The sequence below is a fragment of the Aplidium turbinatum genome, chromosome 11 (assembly GCF_918807975.1).
Source record: "Aplidium turbinatum chromosome 11, kaAplTurb1.1, whole genome shotgun sequence".
NCBI lineage: Eukaryota > Metazoa > Chordata > Ascidiacea > Aplousobranchia > Polyclinidae > Aplidium > Aplidium turbinatum.
Genome location: NC_137482.1, coordinates 25,437,794 through 25,461,276, shown reverse-complemented (window position 1 = coordinate 25,461,276; position 23,483 = coordinate 25,437,794). Strand labels below are relative to the sequence as shown.

Genomic DNA, 23,483 nt, shown 5'->3' with positions numbered 1-23,483 from the left:
TGTTCAAGAAATGTCAGCACTATTTGAATATTAAGGTGACCCAAAGTGCCATGCCGAAACTTTTTCAACGTAAGCAAATTTAATGAGATGGTTGTTGTTGTCTTTCCTGAACTAAACGACTAAACTGTGGTTGAGTTTTTGACAATGCAAAACGCATGTCATCTTCAACGTCCACTGGCCAGGCGATTTCGCTGTTGTTTTTATTGTAACAAGAGCTGAGAATCCTGCCTCGCAAAGGTAAGTGGTTATGAATGGTTACAAAACAATAATCGCTTGCTTTGCCAAGAATGGGTAGGTTTGCAGTTATGAGCACCAAAATTCTTCCACAGCTTTTGAATGAAACTCAATGCGTAATAACTCTTTTGATCTCAAATCGATTAGATCATCTTTACTGAGATCGTCATCGCTAATGTTGTTCAAGTCAAAAAGAAAAGAATTTCGAATCCATGTTTCAACTTCGTTCGGCAGGAGTTCTAAATTAAAATAACATTGAAATGAGATTTGCAGGGTTTCAAGTGTGCGCAAAATTTTTCTCTCATAGAGATCAAAAGAGTACATTCTCTTTGAGTTTCATCCATCAAGATCTTCTAACATTGGAAAGTTAGCGTAATTACCTGCTTCCAATCTGCGTTTCCAACCGGCAACTTGGCTAAAAACGCTTTCAGTTTTTCAGCTGCATCAATTACTGTCACACCTGGTCCTTGAATGCCACGATTAACATTGTTAATATGACCGAAAATATCGGCTAAGTAGGCCATGCCGTATAGAAAACTTTTACTCTCGAATAATTTTGAAAGGGGACTTCCTTTTGCTTTCAAAAGAGTTGATATCTCATTTTTTAGCTGCTGCAGTCGTTTTAAAACTTCTCTAGATAACCAACGTACCTCAGAATGATACAAAAGTTCTCCGTCATCTGACCCTACTTCTTGACAGAGCGCTAAGTATGGAGGTTTACAGCTCTGCTTTTGATAAAATTAACAAATTTCACGCAATTCCTCAGAATTTGTTTGAGACTTGCTAGTAAAGTTTTTACTGCTAAGGCGTACCTGTGCAAGAAGCAATTGATAACAACCACGGGAGGAGTTTAGTTTATTACTAAAGCAGCAAATCCGGATTTGTTCCTGAGCATAGCTGGTGCTCCATTCGTGCATATAGAACAAAGTTTTTGCCCAAAATTCATCAAGGTAATCACAAACCCCCAAATGCTTTCTCACTCACCCCCAAGGGGTCCGCGAACCCCAGGTTGGGAACCACTGTTCTAACGCCTGCCATCAAACATTTCGCCACACACGTTTCGTGCTATTCGACACAACGGGTTTCTTTTATAGATAAAATAACCGAAGTAGGCTACTTTTAGTTGTCAACGTGTTTGCAAGTTTATATTTATGTCTGACTTATGCACTTGTTGTTCCAAGATTGCAGAAATGTTTTGCAATGTGAATAAAGAATAGTAGACAGATAAACACGGTTGCAACTCGACTTCCATCCACTAAAAGAGTTTCTGTGATTACGTAATGGGCAATTTTGCACATTCACAAAAGCACACAACCCAGCTAGCAAAACCCATCGTTTTTACATTGATGCAACGTCTACAGACGTTGAATCACAATGCATGACATGTATAAACAAGTTTGCTGGCTGGGAAGTCTGGACATCTGCAGGAAATTTGTCTCGCACCAGGCGATATGCCATCCTTTGAAAGATTTAAAAATGATAGATTTATGTAGCCAGTGCATGATGACGAAAACAAATTTAAGATTTCCTTTCCGTTATATAACTTAAAGCAGGTGATTGATACAGGAGAAAATAATCGCAGAAGCACACAATAAAAGAACACAATAAAGCCTAGTTATTACGCAAGTTTTTTACATCCAGAAAATAGCCTAGTTTCCGACCAGATGTTCAGAATCAGAAACACAGATAAGAAAGGTCGCTATATATAAGAGTTCGCTTCTAGAAGAAATGTAGGTAGTCACTGGGAGTGGACAAGGCAAGGTAATAGGCAAGTTTTAAGAACAGCATAGCTTTGCCCAACTACAGATAGGATAGTCTTCAGTTAGTCAGTATCCTATAATGACTAAAAACGAAAGAATCCTCCGACAACACGGATGGCAAAAACTTTGGTCGATCTTACCGAGAAGCGGTTAAGGTTCAGCAAACAGCGAGTGAAGTATGGGATCTGTTCGAAGGAGCTATCGAGAGAAGCATTGCCATGTCACTTTGGAACTTATCATTCAGGTAAACTTCCGGCTAATAGCGTTTAGTAGCCTAACGTCGCAAAGCATTCTCAATTTTGAATTCGCGACCAAACGCTTATAATCTGACTCTTGTGACGTCATACCACTATTCGACAAACAAACGCAGAATTTTTGGTCGTTCGACAAGAAAGAAAAAATCGCAGCCCTGTGTCTGACAATAGAAGTTTCGTTTCGAATAGGCTTCTGTTTATCGTAAAAAATCTCTGCTTATCGTTAAATAACAATGGGCACCGATAGTAGACCTCCCCAATCCCCGGACTTTCTTTTGTTTTCTTCTATATTGTGACTTTTCTGCATGGGTTTTTAATGCTGATTTCAAAAATATGCATAACATTTTTTTTTGATCAACGTCTTGGAAGTTATTCGCTGTTGCTTAGCAACAACTTTTCATACAAATTACAAAAATCCCCTTTAAAAAAAATTTACTTTTAACCTAGTGTGCTGATATCTAGATTATCTGAATGCACATCTTCAGCTGAAGAATTTAAAAAAAAAATTATTAAAATTGGACAATCGGTACCAGAGTTATAACCGTTTAAGTACCCAGATTATGCAGTCACACATGACTGATTTTTGTTAATTTATTGCCAAATGATACTAGAAAAATGGTGAAAGTTGCTGTCAAGGGATTTTTGGGGATAAGGAGTTCAAAAAATATATTAAGTATAATACAGTCTCAGAGCAACAGAAAAAAGTTATTAAAAAATTGATACGAACAGTCATGCATGAATGATTTTGTCGCAGTCGCTTCATTCCTACAACGAGATGTATTCCTTGGTCACCACAAACGTTAAATGCCTGGAGTCATATACAGTATAACATGGAACCGATCATCTCAACGTAGCTAACATCTGGGAGCCCATTGCACTTGATGTTAGAATACACGCTTCGTTGCTCGGAAAGAGCTCTGATCAAGTGCAAGATGGTCACGGTCCGCCACAATTTCAATAGCATCTCTCACTCAGCATAATGTGGTCTATGTATCTAAATCATGTGGAAAAAATGAATTAAGTTAGCTGAACTTAACGACAACCTTCTGTAATGCATTTCAGGTTTCATTATTGATCAGTTAGCATTTTCTACTTGTATCTTGTATGATTATATAACGTATTGTATACACTTATGTCTAATTATTCCGTGTGTATTCATTTATTCATTATGGAGCTGAGGAAGAGTAAAATGAACAATGGTGATTTGCTTGGTAATTTGCAGCCTTTAAAACATTTACAACTACTGGAGATGTTCTTCAGAAATACATATATCATCTTCAATTAAATCCTCGTAACCACCAGAGTGGGAAGCTCGCAGCTTGGGATACAGCAGTATGTCTAGCAAAAGTATGGCAGCCTGCTTGCATTCCACTGATGACAAAACAAAATATCCAAAACAAAATTATTTGTTTGGTTGATGAATACAAGAAATACAAACATGCCAAAAAGGAATCTGCTGCCTTAATTAATTTCGAGAAACACTGACAACACGGTTGATGATATCTGCTAAGAATGCTGAAAATCTCATTAACAATTAAACAAAACATTGCTACCAGAAGATAAGACAGAAGATATACAGTTTCATAAATTACTTAAAACAAACCAACCAGCATCTCTTGGACCCCTTGATAGAAAGATCTGGAACAAACATACATCATACTTTATTACCTTTATTCGATTCTTCAATGCATAATTCTTGACGCGTTTCAACCTATTTCTATCAAGGGGTCCAAGAGATGCTGGTTGGTTTGTTTCAAGTAATTTAAGAAACTGTATATCTTCTGTCTTACCTTCTGGTAGCAATGTTTTGTTTTTGTTAATAAGATTTTCAGCATTCTTAGCAGATATCATAACCATGTTGTCAGTGTTTCTCGAAAATTAATTAAGGCAGCAGATTCCTTTTTGGCATGTTTGTATTTCTTGTATCCATCAACCAAACAAATAATTTTGTTTTGGATATTTTGTTTTGTTATCAGTGGAATGCAAGCAGGCTGCCATACTTTTGCTAGACATACTGCTGTATCCCAAGCTGCGAGCTTCCCACTCTGGTGGTTACGAGGATTTAATTGAAGATGATATATGTATTTCTGAAGAACATCTCCAGTAGTTGGTCCAAATTGTCCTTCCTTAAAATGTTTTAAAGGCTGCAAATTACCAAGCAAATCACCATTGTTCATTTTATTCTTCCTCAGCTCCGTGATGGATAAATGAATACACACAGAATATTAGACAGATGTGTATACAATACGTTATATAATCATACAAGATACAAGTAGAAAATGCTAACTGATCAACAGTGAAACCTGAAATGCATTACAGAAGATTATCGTTAAGTTCAGCTGACTTAGTCCATTTTTTTCCACATGATTTAGATACATAGACTACATTATGCTGGGTGAGAGATGCTATTGAAATTGTGGCAGACCGTGACCATCCTGCACTTGATCAGAGCTCTTTCCGAGCAATGAAGCGTGTATTCTAACATCAAGTGCAATGGGTACCCAGATGTTAGCTACATTGAGATGATCGGTTCCACGTTATACTGTACATGACTCCAGGCATTTAACGTTTGTGGTGCCTAAAGAATACATCTCGTTGTAGGAATGAAGCGACTGCGACAAAATTATTCATACATGACTGTTCGAGTGTTCATACCAATTTTTAAATAACTTTTTTTCTGTTGCTCTGAGACACTTTTTAATATATTTTTTGAACTCCTTACCCCTAAAAACCCCTTGACAGCAACTTCCACCATTTTTTAGTATCATTTGGCAATAAATTAACAAAAATCAGTCATGCGTGACTGCGTAATTGGGTACTTAAACAGTTATAACTCTGGTACCGATTGTCCAATTTTAATAATTTTTTTTTTTAATTCTTCAGCTGAAGAAGTGCTTTCAGATAATCTAGATATCAGCGTACTAGGTTAAAAGTAAAGGGGTTTTAAAGGAGATTTTTGTAATTTGTATGAAAAGTTGTTGCTAAGCAACAGCGAATAACTTCCAAGACGTTAATTAAAAAAAATTTTATGCATATTTTTGAAATCAGCATTAAAAACCCATGCAGAAAAGTCACAATATAGAAGAAAACAAAAGAAAGTCCAGGGATAGTAGTTTAATAAATCTTGTTATGACAACCTGCATTGCGCTATTAGCATCAGGCATGGATATTCACTGCATGCTCAATTGCTCACGGTTATGCTTGTAAATTCAACTACTTGTATACCTGCTTTACATTTAGCCTACTGCAAAGGCTTTGTTAAGAAAAAACAGCTTACTGGTAACCTCTCAACTTTCTTTCCAAACAAGTATTCTTTAAATATGCTCTACATATCATTTGCTAACTGTCTTCTGCAGCTGACTGTACCAGCTGCATTACAAAATGGTGAAATATCATACCTTGCTTCAATCTCGGAAAATGTTCTTCTCCGGGTGGAAGGACGTTTCTGTGGCGGTTTATCACTGGACAGACTGAGCTTGAACAAATCTTTGGTGACTCTGTCTTCTTTCACACAAACTTTGTAAGGAAAAATCCTGAAATTGAAAAATAGCATATACTTATGGCATTGCAATAGTCCACGGGCTAGTTGAAGATTGCTTGACACTTATGATGAAAACTTATATTGTAGCAAATAGAAATGTTTTGCCGTCCCATATATCAGCAGTCTAAAAATGACAATTTATCCACGAGAACCAACGATTGAAAAAGATTTGCAAAATACAATAGCAGACCTGTAAAGTGTAAGAATTTGGTAGCCGGGAAAGAGCTCTGGTAGGTCATGCTTGGTCTCGGAAAAAATAAAGGAGCATAAAGGCTTAAACAGACAATTTAAAACTCGAGGTTGGAAAAGTTGATTTGATCGCTTTTTGTGCACTTTTAGGCCCAAAAAATGATTTTTAGATGTTGTTTGTGGTCTAGATGCAAGCCTTAAAGCAGCCGGCGGCCATGGCCTAGTAATGGCCATAATTCTGTTTACTTGTGCTATCGTTATTTGCATAGGCGCCGACTTTTTATAAAAAACCTTGTGGGGCGAGAAAGGTGATGATGTCATAACCATAACGCTATTTTACTCAATTAAAATAGTCTTTGATTAAGCTTACCGTCTTGTTTATATTGACATCTAGGTCGCAAACCGAGTTTATTTAAACCGCTGCTTGAAACGATTAGTTTTACGCATACAAACGCAGTACTAAAAATTTTGATATTGTTAGCTCATAATTGGAACAGTTGGAATACAAGCCGATTCATTTCCTTTTCGTGCGAGTGCATAACAACCAGGGCCGGATTTAGCTGATGGGGGGCCCGGGGCACTTTTAGATCAGGGGGCCCCCGTGCAAAAAAATTTTTTGCGCCTACGGCGCGAAAAACCGTCTCTACGTCTACAGTAGCATCAGTCCAGTACTGCACAGCATTTTGCAGAAACTTTAAAGGCCAAACGGAAAAAAATAACACAAAATCACATTTTTTTCCACATAGGGGGGCCCTTCAAAAGTCGGGGGGCCCGGGGCAACTGCCCCCCCCTAAATCCGGGCCTGATAACAACGATCAAGACAGTGAAGTTATCGAAATAAAGCACAAAAAATCATGATCTCAAGCAGAGTGGAAACCCGCTATCAGTTTTATTAACCTCTTTCCGGTCGTTTTGCTAATTACTTACCATCAAAGCGTTAACAACAGCGAAGTGATGCAAAGAAATTTATTTTCACAGTAAGTTCAATCATAATACAGACGAAATCGGTTAATCGAATCACCTATTTGCCAGACATTTTGATACGATTATACGATTGATTCGTTTAACCAATTTACTAAAAAAAGGTTTATTGTGAATGGGCGTAATGTTGAGAAGATGTCTGTGCTGACTAGGCTGCAACGCACATTACCACTGATACTTCCTACAACTGTTTACAATTCTGGTTATACTTTAAAGAATTTCCTAGTTCTGTGTTAACATACCACTGCTGTATGTCCCAGCCAGCAAAACTGGTCTTTTTTACATTGATTTATTGTCTGCAGACGTTGAAACGATGTAAAATAGATCAGCTTTGCTGACTGGGAGAACCATCAAAGCATTTTTCTGCAAACTGCAGCAATCGGACTGCAAATCGGCAATCTTTCATATCACCGATCTCTGTGACGTCACAACGCGAACTTTGACGTTGAAGATTTTGATTCAAGCGGGCTAATTTTAGCTCTGTACCAGCTGTGTAGTTTTGAGTATGGAAAAGGGCCTACGAAAATAGTGGTATGGTGGAAAAACACAGCTCACACTCATTGTTTGTTTTGAAATCGCAAAGGTTTTTTTTCAAGTGTTTTGCCATGTCTGGTAAAATAATTCATTTGCAATGTTCTTCAACTGAACAATACTGCAACAAATGAAATTACGCACTGCATTTCACAACAATAGGCTACTTTTTTTCAGCAATTTAAAAAAAAATTCTCCACAGTTTTCTGGTTTAAACTTTTAGACATTCTTTTCAACACTTCCCTCTCAAGCCGAAATAATTTGTCCGTGTCCTTTCCTTGCAAGGCCAGTCGCCGACCGATGACATCAAAAGCATTTAAACTTCTTTATTGGGAAGTGTGATTATTCCTTTTGTGTGCTCTTCTGTTTTAATGAAGCCCAGCTGTGCGAAAATTGGTTCTTTGTAGTGCGATGTCTAGCACATAAGATTATGGCCTGGGATTACAGACACTTGTCTTTGTTTTGATCGCTTGCGTCTGTCTCACCTTTGCTTCATTTCGCCTTTGAACTGCAAACAATTATGCGAAGCAAAAAAGAGACATTCTCTTTTCGCTAACGGGTACAATTATACGATTAAATGAATGAAGTAGGCAAACTAGAAGCAAATCCTGATGCTTTTATCCGACTTATTCTTTTAAGCGGTATACGCTTAACCTGGGTTTTTTTTTTCGCTGACACTTTTCGGTCATTTGTCCGAAATGACTTGAAAAAATTCGGTCATTTTTTATTTATTTCGGTCATTTTTTCTGATGAAAATATTTCCTTTCAAGTAGCTGATACAAACCAAAATTTGCACTTCCTGACTAGCTACAACATAGGCGCCAACTTTTTATGCTGTATTGATACGTAAAACAATAGATGAACTAGCGATCGGCAGCAGGACAACATTTTTTGAATGCAAACCGCAACAGCTTCGCGATAAATAATCACTAGAACGAGTAGGATGCTACAATTCCACACCAGACAAAATCTGTCATTTTTACATTGATTTAACGTCTGTAGACGTTGAATCAATGTAAAAATGACAGATTTTGCTGCCTGCGACATAGCAAAAATCTACGATTTTGTGTCGATTCAATGTCATCAGATGTTGAATGCACCCAAAAACAACATAATTTGCTACATAGACGGAGCGTGCGTTTAGCTTTATGCGCTTGCAAACAGACTCGATGTTGCTTTCGAAAGTCGAAACCTCTGCAGTGAATTGTCGCGGCAGTGAACCGCTCGCTGTGAAAATGAACTTGAAGTCTCGGCACCACCAATCAACGCAACAAGGGCTTGTAGGCTACAAACCGCATTGCGCACATGCGGAATAATCAACGCAACAACGGACTCGCGCAAACTGCATGGCGCACACACGACCGTTGCCAAAGAAACCTGATCAAAGGCGGGGAACATGCGCATCTTTTGTTTCATCTGCAACACGAAAACAGGTCAGCCATAAAGTAGAAAGCAGGTCAGTCATAAGTTGCGATATTTAGTGAAAAGGGAGCTATAATCAAACGTCTCTCCATAACTATTTTTCAAGAGCTGTTTACGGATGTGAGCAACTTCTAAATTTAAGTTATTCAAGGTGACGCGCTGTTGAATTGCTGTAAACGTGAATGATTTTACTTTCAACAGGTACATTTTCAAGCGTATAATCAAGTTAGTATTTGCATTCCATTTTCAAGACATTGTCATTCCATTTACAGTATACCTTTTACTTTTTAGTAAACCTTTTCGTCTCTTGTTTCATGGTAATAAATCTAATTCGTTGCTAAACTTTATGTTGTGCTTAGCTTAAAGAGTCGCAGTCCATCAACCGCTAGTTTATGCAGACGCATGGCATGTGTTTGCTTAACCGAAGTGGTCGAGTTTTGTTTATAATAATTAACGGTAGGTCGAACGTAGCGATAACTCCGAGTGTGGCAATAAAAGCAATCCTAGTGTGACGACATAATTACGTCATCCATCTGCGTGACATTTTGCTGAATTTACGTTGCTGCTGATGAAACACGTTTTCGCACCCACGGCCAAAAAAATAGTTAGGTGCCTATGAGCTACAACATTAAGTTTCGCTGAGAAACGTTGTCATGTTTTATCTGAGAAAACTTTCTTCAACGTTCATTAGCGAAACTCAACCTTGCAACACCCGATTTGACTATATTTTTTTCGGACATTTTGACCGAATTGACTATATTTTTTTCGGACATTTTGCTAAAAAATCGGTCAATGACCGATAAATGACCGAAAAAAAAAAACCCAGCGCTTAACCGATGTTTTTACTTAACGTTAGATTGGATTTGGTTTGGGATTTCAGGTTTTGATTCAAATAAACAATTGATACGTTTAAGCAGTATACTATTAACCGATTTCGTCTGTATAGCTAAAAATCGATTTCGATCAGCTAGCAGCTAGATCATCTTCAGTCCGCCCCGGTAGCTCAATTGGTTAGCGCGTCACTTCTGGAACGAAGAAGCTTCAAGATCAAGCGGCGCTGGTTCGACTCTCGGGGTGTGCGCTTGAGCAACGCACGTTAAGGACTACTCTCCATTCAGTGGCATCTAATGGATGGAATAGTTCCCTGGCAACAAGACTTCAACAATCAGATCTTCAACAACAATCTTCAACAAACTTCACTCTGTCAATCTCGGTGACCGGGCCTGCGTCAGTGATTCGGAGCCTCTACAAGTATACAAAGCTGCCAGGATTAAGCTCTGCAAGAAGCTTTCCCAGTCCGAGGATAAAGATTCAATCAATCAATCAAGTTAAGCTTATTCAAATAGAATAAGATTTGGAAAAATATACTATGACAGTGCAAGGATATGAGTTTGGCAATTCCTGTCTTAATCATTTAATGCAGGGTTTCCCAAACTTTTTTGGGCCACGGACCACTATTTGTGAAATGTTTTGGGCCACGGACAACTAATTTTTCGTAAACAACTTTTTAACTGCAACGAAGGTGCAACAAGTAAGATTTACGATACTGGATAGCAAAAGCTTTTGAAAACATTTTAGTTGTAAAGAACTGCGGCAATTATCTTTGACAGGGTACGTAGGCTAGCCTACTGTACAGTACATCGTAGGCTATAGCCATAGGCGTCGATTTTTTCTTAGAAGAGAGGCATTCTGGGAGGGCGAGAGTTTTCAAACAGATTTCATTGAATGTGTATGTTCGCAAAATTCGCAATGGTTAGTCTTTTTCACAAAGACTGCGTTTAGCGTCGCTGCAGCAATTAAGCTTTAATAGATTTGATGTTTGCTTTCTTGTGCCTTGCGATATTATGAGTGCTGCTAAATTAACAAACTTCTGTTATGTTTTCCTTTGCGACCTAAAAAGCGCGTGACTCGTGATGGTCCCTGTTATCTTTAAAGTGGCGCCTTCGGATTTGCCGCAAAATGTTCGGACAGGTGACTGTGCGGATATTGCGGTTTTGTACCGCGCCAAGTTTACGTACAATGTGACCATTCAATCACGCAGCACGAGTTCAGTTGTAAAGTAGTCCTGAACAGAAAATGGTTTATTCGACCAACTTTGTCAGACTCAAAATAATTTTTTAATTGATCACGCTACTTACTGTACGTTTGGCGAAAATGTATTCAGAATTTCCGAAATAGAAACAAGATGCAGCGTGACATTATACAATAAAGCAAACGTAACCAAGACGGAAAGAAATGTAATCTGTTGGAAATAGGCGTACATAGGCTACCCGAAAGCACTGATAAAAAAACCCAACAACAAATATAAATGATCAAAAAATAAAGAGCCCAAAATGTAGATACCAAACTCATGTTCAGCATAAACAAAAACATTTATAACACTGAAGATGAAGACAGTATAGTTTTCGAAACGTTTGTTTGCTGAACATGAGTTTGGTATCTACATTTTGGGCTCTTTATTTTTTGATTAGATTAACCAGGCGTTCCAACCATTTTGCTCCTAAATATAAATGACATACAGAAATACATCCATCCAAACTTGTTGCGATGCGTCTGGCTCCGTTGGTCTGCAACAGATAACCGATTGTTTTCCGAGGCCCACAAACAGCAGCTACAGTAACAAATACCATCAGGGTTAAGACGCATCCACTGGAATTCGGAAAAAAGCTTCCCTTGCAACACACGACCTTCCCGCGCCGGAAGCTGATCCGGCAGCATGCTAACGTCAAATGGAGTAGGTAGAGATCCATGGCTCAATTGGCTCATGCTGTCTTCTACAACTACCGGTGCATTGCCTGAGACATTGACTTCACCACTGTCCATCCTTGAAGCACTGCTTTCTTCATCAATGTAATCTCTACGTTCATTCGTGCTGGCCGTGGCTTCTTCAGCGTTATCATCTCGACACCTTTTGGAAGCTGGTTTAAAGAATGCACGAATAGATGTTTGACTTTGCTTCATGTTTAACTTTTCAATAATAATGAAAAGACAACATCGCGCGGTGCCTCAATTTATACCCAGCAACAAGTTTGTGAGGAAAGATTTGTAAAAAGCGATTGTTTCAGTACGTGTTTAGTTTGTATCGGTTATTTTATTGTCATGTTCATTATGATGTCATATTCATTATGATGTCATATTCATATTCCCTTACGCTGACCCGGAACTGAAGTTTGATTGTGATGTAACGAAAGTGAGACCATTCAAAGAAAAGATCAAATGTGGCTTTCTCTCACCAGGAATTGCCAGCGTGTGGCAGTTGCCGTAGCAACAACAATGCAGTGAGTACTGAAAATGGTTTGCAGATGCTGATTTTTGTTTCTAACCGCGACGATATTCAATACGGTATGTAGCCTAAATAGAGGAAACGTACGACATGTTCTTTTAGAAGAGAGGAGTGCGGTAAATGCGCGCATCCGATTTAGCGTTTCAAGTACAGACACACTTGTCAGCGCAATTTCGATTACCACGAAAAGCTAGGCCACACAGATTCTAATTGTCTTGGCTTTTTGTTCTAGACAGGTTTTCAACGTGCGTCGTCCCAAGTGAGAGAGACATGAGTTCGGCGGTTTTACAGCGTATTGGCTTGATGTCAAAGTGTACCCAAACGCATTTTTTTCAACACAGCGTTGTTGCGGAATTACTTTGTTCTGTTGGATACCTAGCGAGAGACATACGGTAGCGTAAATCAAGAAGTTGCGCTGCAGTTGGTTGGATAATTCAGCGTTTAACAAAAACTGAAATAATTGTAACAAACACTTCATAAGTGTCATGAAAACAGGGTGGGCGAAACATATTTTGCCCACTCTCGTTTCACAGCAGGATGGACGCCGCCCACCCGGCCCACCCTATTTCGACGCCTATGGCTATAGCCTATGTGTGACTTTTTAAGTTCTTGTCATAGTGCCACGGACTACCTGTGCAGACGTCGCGGACCACCAATGGTCCGAGGACCACAGTTTGGGGAACCCTGATTTAATGTATGCTGATGACTTATGTCGTTTTGCACCAAGTGTCAATTCAAGGATCTCCAGAAACTCATCAATGTTTGTCAAATGTACATATGCCATTTCTCACGACATTATATTTAATTGCAACAAAACTGTTGGTGTTTTGTTTAAGTTCAAGATGTTAAAACTTGACTTTAATCCGATCATATATTTAAATGAAAAACATATCTGCTTTGAGACCTCTGTGAAATATTTAGGGGTAATTGTTAACAACTTGCTATCTGATGATGAAGACATGAAACGACAATTGCAGTTTTTGTATTGTGCTGGAAACATGTTAAAAGCAAGGTTTTCCAAATGTTCAATTGCTGTTAAAAATGTGTTGGTTCGTTCCTATTGTATGCCTCTCAACTATGGTGTAACTATCTTTTATCCAGTAGTAATCACTTACGTGTTGGATACAATAATTGTTACAGAATGTTGATTAATCTGCAGAGACGATGCAGCATCACCTCTGCATTCGTTGATAACAATACCACAACTTTTCAAGCTCTCATTTGTAAAAAATTATATCAGTTTGGAACCCGATGTAACTTCTTTTCCAATCAATGGATTTATGAACTAATGCGAACAGACTGTTATTATCAATCTTTGTATTTGGTACACTACGATTCAGCTCTTCGGAGTTGAGCATCTGCTTTGTTTCTACTTTTATGTGTGATTGTGTAATGTGGACCATTTTGAGTCTGATGCAAATTAATAAATAAATAAAACATGCAAAAAAAATCGGTAAACTGTTACGTAGCCCATAGCTTAGCTATAAAACACTGTCATTAGCCTACGTTGTGTTACCAATGCTACTACAGCTAGAAAATTCCAATGCAATTGTGTTCCGCTGTCTTGCTTCTTGTCTGTTACGGCTACGTCACAATGAGCAAAAGTCTTTCATAGGGACTGTCATGCAATACGGCCCACGATTCACGTTTTTATTGAAACTACGCATTTTCGAATACCGAAAGAAGGAAAACATAGTTAGAGTAAGCCAAACAATAACAAAACTGCAGTCTAGCATTGAGAAGAAGAAAGTGAAGTTCAATTAATTTTGAAATGTTTGCGGCAACTCTATCCACATTAGGCTAGTGGTAACAATATAACTGCAGTCTAGCATTGAGAAGTGAAATGTTTGCGGCAACTCCGACCAGCAACTTCGGCTTTTTGAAATGTTTGTCAAAACTCCGATCAGGGACTTCGGCTTTGTTCTATTTTTCTCTTGATCTTTTCGGGGTACGAAATTGGGGGTGGCAGTGATGTTGTACCCCTGATGTCGTCCCCTCATACATCGGCACGCGCAATTATTTACACCGCCAGAAAAAGCTTCATTTACGGCTGGGCTGTTAGATTTCAGCTTGAGCGACAATGCCCATGTCGTCCCCGGTGAGTAATTATGAATAATGTGGCCGAATAGACTTCATATACGGCGGGCCATTGCATTTCAGCATGAGCGCCAATGCCCACATCGTTTCCAGTGAGCTGAGTTTTTTTCGCTGAGACTTTTCAGTCATTTGTCCGAAATGACTTGAAAAAATTTGATCATTTTTTATGTATTTTGGTCATTTTTTCTGATGAAAATATTTCCTTTCAAATAGCTGATACAAACCAAAATTTGCACTTCCTGACTAGCTACAACATTAAGTTTCGCTGAGAAACGTTGCTTTTTTTCAGACAATTTGACCGAATTGACTATATTTTTTGCAGACATTTTGCTAAAAAATCAGTCAATGACCGATAAATGACCAAAAAAAAACCAGCCAGTGAGTGATTATAAATAACGCTGGCGAAAAGACTTGATATTCCCTGGGAATACGCTTTTTTGCTGAAGCGTAGGCCACAAAAGCAGAATTGTGTAAGTAGGCTAAATTACATTTAAATATTTATTGTGGTGTTTGTTAAGTCATTTGTTCAGTTTGGTACAACTTGCGGGATTGTATAGTTCATAAACAATCAAAAAAAAATCAATTTCGTTGGCTACAATTTTAAAGTCTCTGATTTCAAAAATAAAATTTAATTTCTATGGTAACGTTTTTTTCAGGTGTTCATTAAAGAAAGAAAAAAATGGCAAAAATTTCGTTTCGACTTGAAAAAGTTTGCTTCAAATAACCCTAATTTCTACCTACATTTAAATGGACAAAAAAGTTGAACATCTGGCAACACTGCTTTCAAGGACGACATCAGGGGTACGACGTGTTCAGAGAATGACATCGATTGCATCCCGAAATAGGTTGCACCCCTTTGATCAATCTATTCCAGTTTTAATTTCTAAAGGTTTTACAAAAGTTATGTATACCAAGTGAAATAAACTTTTGGCAATTTAAATGCAATCATCACCCCAAAAATTTGAATGAAGTGATACAAATGAGAAAAAATTGTATTTAAAACAGGGTTGAGAAAAACCCGGGTTTTTTTAAAAAAGCCCAACCCGCCCGGGTTTTTTTAAAAAAACCCGGGTTTTTTTTGGTTTTTTAAAAAAGATGCAAAAAAAAGGTAGATTCATGCTTATTTCACCTCAAAACTACTTTTTACGAATGAAGTGCCTTTCACTCACAGTACATGCTTGCATAACTCAATAAAATAATGCACTAGGGCCTGTAGTTGCTTGAATGTTGCATCATCTATTAATTTCAAGATCAAGTTGGATGTTGCATCATCCACTGATTTCTATACCAAGTTGATGCTACCGTGGTAGAAATCACATTATTGCATCATTTGCTTTAGATTTGAAGGCAAGGAGCGTTTATGCCATCATATTTAATATTTATTTTTATTTATTATTATTTTTATCATATTTATTTTTTATCATTTATATATATATTATATATAGTGATGGATGAGCAATTGAGCGATTACGTGGCCTATGGCCATTTAGGCAAATGCTCTGAAACAGCCATGCGTTAGAATCCAGAACTGTATTTGGTAAATAGCCTCCTAAATTGCATTTCACATCATATACAGACTACAGTAGAGTAGTACTTTCACCAGTTTAAGTATAAGACCTTTTTGCATTTATAAATGAGTTTTAGTGTAGTGTACACAAAGTGACATTACTTGATTTTTGTGTACTGTACAGTGTACAATATCCACTGCGTTTTCAGTTTATTCTTGGAAATTTACTTCACAATCACATCTAAGGGTGTTCAATTTCGATTTGATTTCGATTAAGGTGATATTCGAAATTCGTTTTCGTATCAGGCATATTCGAAATTATAGCTGTCCTTTCGGCTGAACACGGTTGAAAGTAACGCGAGTGGCGCGAAATCTGTCTTGTTGCATTTTGCAAGCGAAAAAAGACTTCGACGCATGCGCATCGTCGATCACGTGACTATCACACGCTCTCGCGGGTCCAACGGCCAGTCCTGCACATGTGCATTGAGAAAAGTTGTGCGCAACGTCGTTGTCTTCCACGCGCGTGCAGCCAACGGGAGGTGTCAGTTCTTCTGATTCCGATAGCCCGACGTTGAGCCAACACAGGCGATGAGCGAAGACGCCAGACCACTCTGACGGAACTCTTCTCCATGGGCAGGGTCCAGATGGAAGACTCCAACAACAGTGATGATGATGAAATCAGCTCAATCTCAAACGAGATTTTCTATTTTATGAAGCAGAAGCTTGCATTTAGGCAAGCTGATCCGCTTTCCTGGTGGAAAGCAAACGAAGGCGAGCTACCGCTGCTGAAAAAGCTAGCCGAGAAGGTGTTTGTGACCCCAGCGACCTCGGCTCCAGCGGAGCGACGTTTTCAAAAGCTGGCCTGACCGTCACGAAGCTGAGATCCCGACTGACGGGTGACCATGTCGATCAGCTTGTGTTCTTAAACACCAACATGGGCCTGGAGCTGTAGACGTTATTTTGTGTTCTTTTTTCGCAAATTTTCATGGCGTTTTTTCGTGTTTTCTAGCGAATTTTCATAGCGTTTCTTTTAATAAAATCACATTTTGCAGTGTGGTGAATAGTTGTAATATTCGAAATCGAATTTCGGAAATCGAAAATAAATTGAATTTCGAATTCCGAATATTCAAATAATCGAAATTGAACACCCTTAAATTCACATCCTTAAGTCCTAATGTAAAGTTTGTTTTAAGTGCCTTGTAGTGTTTTTGTTCATTTTTTTAATTTTCTAATAAAAACTGGACAAATATGATGCTCTGGGTTTTTTTATGGGTTTTTTTGGGTTTTTTTAAGTGGGTTTTATCAAAAAAACCCACCCGGGTTTTTTTGGGTCGGGTAAAATACCAACAACCCTGATTTAAAAGCAAATTAAGAAAAAAGAATATAATTGGTTGGTTGGTTTTGAATCTTTATCCTCGGACTGACAAAGCCTTGATAGGGAATTTCTGGCAGTTTGGCATACTTGTGGCTTTTGACACAGGGCCACAGATTAACAGAGTAAAATTTCCAATTGTTGAAGTGTTGTTGCTAAGAAATTATTCCATCCAATTGTGACGCTGAATGGAGAGCAGTCCTTAGAATGCGTTGCTCAAGCGCACACCCTGAAAGTCGAACCAGCGCTACTTCATCTTGAAGCTTGTTTGTTCACGAAGTCACGCGTTACCAACTGAGATGTCGAGGCGGACATTATATTTGTTACAATTTGTATTAAACACTGTAAACACAAGCTAACTACTTTCATTATAAATGGATATTATGATAGCTGCTTCGCTTCTTTGATTGCATCTTTTATGCTTAATTTATTACCTTTTCTTTGTTGAGGGTGGCTGCTTGGCTAGAAGACCTTCCAGGTCACCTTGTAGCCACCCGTTGCAGTATCCACACATTCTATGTCAGGGGTCACCAACCTTTTTTGCATGCAGGCCACTTTGGCACTAAGGAGAGCTGTGGCGGGCCACACTAATAAAATTTTAGGTAGGTAAGAACGCATTTCATATGCTAGAAAAGAACGCATTTCATATCCAGTATCCAGCGTTACATGTTGTTAATATTAGGGGGGGGTATGTTAAAAGACGAATTTTGAGTACAAACTCTGAGTACCCCCCAAAATTATGCCACTGGGAGTAAAAAAACATTATAAAAAAAATTTGGATTGCCCCTCCGGGAACTCTCCGCTACCGGGGGGTTTTATGAGTGATTGTCAAAATACATGTAATTTGATACCTAAAATTTGAACCGGTTGTCATAGAAGGCTGGGACCAGTCTCAAAAGTTTTGTTTTGAAAAGTTAAGATAGGAATGTAACTGTTTCAGAAGTGTCAGGTGTATGGACAGGCCCATTTTGGCCCAAAACGGCCTATTTGGCCTATCGCAATTGTATGAAATTCAAAATTTTACCTCAATAAGTTTGAAACCGGGGTAAGTTTTTGTTTAAAACGTTATGATTCGAATTAGTACTTTCAAATGAATCATATGCATGTCTAGTTGTAGAAAATTGATTGATTATATGACGTCATTACGTTTAAAATCAGAGACATTTTGGGTAATGTCGTAAAGATTGTAATGTAGGCATACAGCCAGTCATTATAAAGCATTTTCAATTTTCTTGCCCATGTTTGCTCTTTTGGAATATAAATATAATATGTACGTGTCAGTTACCAATGCGACATCTGTAGTCACTGTAGTGTGTATATTACTGATAAAATAATAAGAACAGGATGCTACGTAATATTTAATGATAGTTTGTTTGTGCATTTGCAGTTTGTTTATTATTTTGTTGTTTTGTTTTGGATATGGACAGCTTTGTCTGACGCAAATAAGTATATAATAATAATAGTTATGTTTCAAAGGTCCAATGTTATGGAAGTATTGTGTAATTTCAGATATCAAATGAGTGTTTTTTTTATCTTTTTATTAAGAGCTTCATTCAATAGTTGAACTGTTTCATTTGAAACACAGCATTTGATTCAGGCAGATCTGACATATGACACAAGAAGTTCAGGATTTTCAGGGAAATCCATATTTCTCCATCTCTACTGTTGCCAACCTTCCTGAAGTATGTAAGTAGTAAGGCATCATCATTAACAACTTCAACAATGTTAGCAAGGTACCAGCGTTATTAGCTTCCTTCAATTCAGATGGCAGCTATGAACTCATCAACTTGATAGGCTGGTGCTGCAAAATCAGATTCCTGGTCATTTGATGTGGAGCTTGAATTTGCCTCTGCAAGCAAATGCATAGCAGAAAGCACACTTTGGAGGTCTGACATTGTTAACATATAGTTGCACATGAACGTGAATTATCTAACTAGCTGATAAGGTTGTTGGCATAGTCTTCAAATCTAGAATTTTTATAGTCTCGTTTCAATCAGAATATTGAAGCACTTGATTTTAGGGAGAGGCATGTCTTCTTTGCATAGCGAACTTCAGTGCAAAGTCTTTCGTTCGTTATGTGATCTGTTACAGCATCACTTTGAAGGTAAGCACTCACTTTCTCAGAAGCGGTAAAAGGCCCTGGTGGATTTTGCACTTTCAGGAAATCTAAATCAGCAAGTTTACTGCTTTGCTCTGATATTAAGAGCTTCTTTTTTAGAGTAACCCTTTTCTTCATAAGCTTTCATCTTTTCATTCCATTGCAGTCTAATTTCTTTGCTGTCTTATTTCTGTACAGGTTTTTCCCATTTCTTTTTGTCAATCTTCTGAATATTTTCAAGTAAATCCGTGCTTTTATTGAGAACTACGCTTCTGGAGACTGTATCAAGATTTCTTTCACCATAAATATTTATGTTGTAGTTCGCTAATCCGACACTACGTTCTTCTCCGAGGTTGTGGACTGGCAGATTATCCAGTTTCTGTAGGACATCATCACTTGCCGATCCAATTTTCAACAGTGATCCTGTGTCCTTATTTGCAGCAGGACCAAAACCAAACAGAGACCCTTTTTGAGTTGCCAAGCCTTTTGCAAAAGATTGAAGGAATAGAGCAAGCAAGCTCTTAACTTCGTTACAGTGTTCTTGCAAGCAAACATCGATCGAGCTGAGAATTGTTAGTTTAGGCAATGTCAATTTGAACATATCAATTGACGAAAAAAAAGTAACACATTCTGATCTTTGCAGGAAATAATGTGCCTGCAGCATAGTCAAGTCGGGCATATATGACTCATGAAAAAATATTACAACCCTATCATAGCTTATTAATCAAAAATTTTAGGCCCATTGCCAACTCATTCAGGCCAATTATTGCCAAATTTTCGATTTTGTACCATCGCGGTAGGCTAAATGGGTCATTTTGGGCCAAACTTGGTTTGTACGGACCAAACTATACACCTGACACTTCTGAAACTGTTACATTCCTATCTTAACTTTTCAAGACAAAACTTTTGAGACTAGTCCGAGCTTTCTATGACCACCGGTTCAAAAGTAAGGTGTCAAATCCCATGCATTTTGGAAATCGCTCGTTAGACCCCCCAGTAGCAGGGAGTTCCTGGAGGGGCAACCCAAAAATTTTGTCATAGTATATTTTTTTACACCCAGTGGCACAATTTTGGGGGGTACTGAGATTTTTTTAATTTTAACATACCCCCCTATTAATATTGATCTTAGAATACCACAGCAACAAAATTAGTGGAACAACGCTATTGCCAGGCCAAGCTCCTTTAACAACACTTTTGACTTTTTTAACTACGCATTACATTTTTACTCTCAACAAGTTAGTTTGGTGGCTGTAAAAAGTAATATACAATATATATACTTCTTTAAATAAAATGGTTTCATCAATGTCAAGTTTACTTTTATTAAGGCAGTGTTTTTTAGCAGGCAATTTAGTTTGAAGAAAAATGCTTCTGGGTAGTATCTAACTTATACCCTTGGGGATACCAGCCGAAGAAACATCGTACGCGCCCCTGATTCAGTTGAGTAAAACTAATTCCTAACTTGTAAAAAAGAGAGCAAAAATGTAATGTGTGGTTCGGCAAACACAGTCACATCATCTTATGACGAACGAAAATAACCCAGAGAAATTCTCAAATTCCAGCAAATTAAAAAAACTCCAACCTAGGTTTTTTTTTCGGTCATTTATCGGTCATTGACCGATTTTTTAGCAAAATGTCCAAAAAACTTATAGTGAATTCGGTCAAAATGTCCGAAAAAATATGTAGTCAATTCGGTCAAAATGTCCGAAAAAAAACAACGTTTCTCAGCAAAACGTAATGTTGTAGCTATAGTCATGAAGTGCAATACAGGCCTCGAAATTCGTTTTTGTTGACAGCGGACAAACGTGTCCGGTCTGAGCAGCTATCTCGGCGGACAAATTAAGTTTCACGGCGAACACACCAGTTTTAGCCTTGATCGTCATGCTTAATCACTTTATCTTGATAATTCTTCGCCATTTAAGAGCTATGGCTACAGTTTGGAAGGCTTTCATCAGACTAACCAGGCGCGCTTGAAGAGTCAAAGCGCCGTGTAGCTGCATACGCCGCATAACTGATTAACTTCCTCCGAACGAGGTCGTGTGGAATTTTGCGTCACAATGCTCTGGGCACGAGTCGGAAAACTTCTACACTACCGCTACTATTTTCTGCTGTGCAAAGTTTCACTAGGCATTTTTCTTTAGGTATGATATATTTTTGCATGTTCTGTGAGCGAAAGTGAATATTCCATGGGCCTTTTCTTTCTTACTGTAATACGAAAACTTAACAAATTTTGCTGCATCCTGCTGTAATAGCCTACTTGTATAATCTAATTTTGTAACCAACCTTGCTTTATTAATATTACTCGGAGATCAAAGCCAGACATTGTGACGTAAGACTTGAACTAAGTTGCGCATGCTTCCATCGATTCTTAGCGAAGAATTCACCTTTGTTACGCTGATTTAATGTCATCAATCATTGAAGCAACCTAACAACTGAAAGTTTTTCTGCTTCAATGGAATCTAAGAGATATGATATTCACATTTTCTAGATGCGCGCTAAAATCCGCGGGAAATTATATTCTCCCAATCGCAACAATTGTTCGTGCTATGTAATGACTATTTGTATCGCTAGTTCCTGCGTTATTTCTCGGCGGACAAATATGACCGATCTAGATGGTACTTCCTGCGGACATCTCATGCTGTGACGGCGGACATGACGTGAATTTCGAGGCCTGTGCAAATTTTGGTTTGTATCAGCTACGTATTTGAAAAGACTCCAACTTCATTACTCATATTGGCATAAACATAAAAAATTGGGCTGTAGGCTACTCAAATTAAAAATTGACCACAAAAATACAGCAGCCTAACGATTGAGTCACTTTGGGTCAAAATTTAGTTTAAAAAAAAAAGAACGCCTCCTGGTAGTATCAAACTAATTCCCTCTGGAATACCAGCCCGAGAACTATTGTACGCGCCACTGACCCAATTGAATATAAGTGTCGAATTTAGAACTTATATAGGCACTTCTTTCTTCTCTTCTTGTCTTATGCTTTGAAAGAGAAATAGAAAAAAGTGCCTGTGTAGTGACGTCATGACCGGTCAAATAGTGTTTCGGATTAAAAGACCGGAGGCGGTCAAATAACCACTGCCTGAAACAAACGCTTGTGGAAATCACCATAAAAACGTTTCTATTGTAACTCATGAACACGAACAGCGTTCCCTCTAAAAAAGCAATGAATTGGTTTTTCATTTTTTTTGTGAGAGTCTATAAAATTGTCTTTTTTTGATTATTATAAGACAAATGTCACTTGCGGTGCTTACCAGCATGGCAAGAATTATTGATTATTAACATTTTTACAATACTAAGCTAAATATTTTTCAACTGCCCGGAAGTATAATAATTCGACTTTGCACTAGTTTTAATCAACCACTGGGACAGTGTAGATGGCCATCACAATGGAATAACTTTATGTGAGACCCCAGTCCCCACCTAGAACTACAATCTGATAGGTCGGTCGGTGGAATCGTATGCAAAGCGAAAATATGCTTCCCGGAAAGTATTTTTTGCCTTCATGCTCTTTAACTGCTCGAGAAAAGAATTTTTGGTTATACTTGTACGTTGATACCTTGGCCACCAGTTGGTGACCCCTGTTCCACGTGAGTGCAACCTAATTTGTACCGTCCGTTCGTACCTTGAAAAGATCGAGAGAAAAAATTAAAAAAAGCCGAAGTCGCTGATTGCAGTTCCCGCAAACATTTAAAAAGGGTGATTGTATCGGTTAGCGGTATCCGCAAACAAACAAACTGAAAAGATCGAGAGAAAAAAATAGAACATCGCTGATCGCAGTTTCCGTTTTTCCGCAAACATTTTTAAATTTCCGGTAATGATCCTAAGAGTTTGCCGAAGTCGCTGATCGCAGTTTCCGCAAACATTTTAAAAGGGTTAGGGTTGATCGGAGTTTCCGTAAACATTTTAAAAGGGTTAGGATGTTTCTGCAAACAAACAAACTGAAAAGATCGAGAGAAAAAAATAAAACGAAGCCGAAGTCGCTGATCGCAGTTTCTGTTTTTCCACAAACATTTTAAAAGGGTTCGGGTTGATCGGAGTTTCAGCAAACATTTTAGAAAGGTTAGGGGTTAGGGTTGATTGGAGTTTCCGCAAACATTTTAAAATTTCTGGTAATGATCCTAAAAGTTTTTGTTTGTTTGAGGAAAATTTAAAAATGCTTGCGGAAACTGCGATCAGCGACTTCGGCTTTTCTAAATATTTTCTCTCGA

At 38.2% G+C, this 23,483-nt stretch overlaps 1 protein-coding gene across 3 annotated transcripts in view; it reads right to left on the bottom strand.

Moving 5' to 3' along the window:
* Positions 1-23,483, bottom strand: part of LOC145780009 (uncharacterized) — a 375,170-nt gene that overhangs the window by 21,015 nt on the left and 330,672 nt on the right. Inside the window, exons 2-3 of one of the 3 annotated variants that reach the window (XM_082591710.1) lie at positions 17,606-17,706; positions 5,647-5,781 (exon numbers count right to left, since the gene is read on the bottom strand). In XM_082591710.1, coding sequence (XP_082447836.1) covers positions 5,647-5,781; positions 17,606-17,685 — 215 coding nt within the window. In that variant the 5' untranslated portion in view covers positions 17,686-17,706. Of the gene's footprint in view, positions 1-5,646; positions 5,782-17,605; positions 17,759-23,483 lie in introns of all 3 variants that reach the window. The other 2 variants (XM_082591709.1, XM_082591708.1) reach the window with 2 other exon arrangements.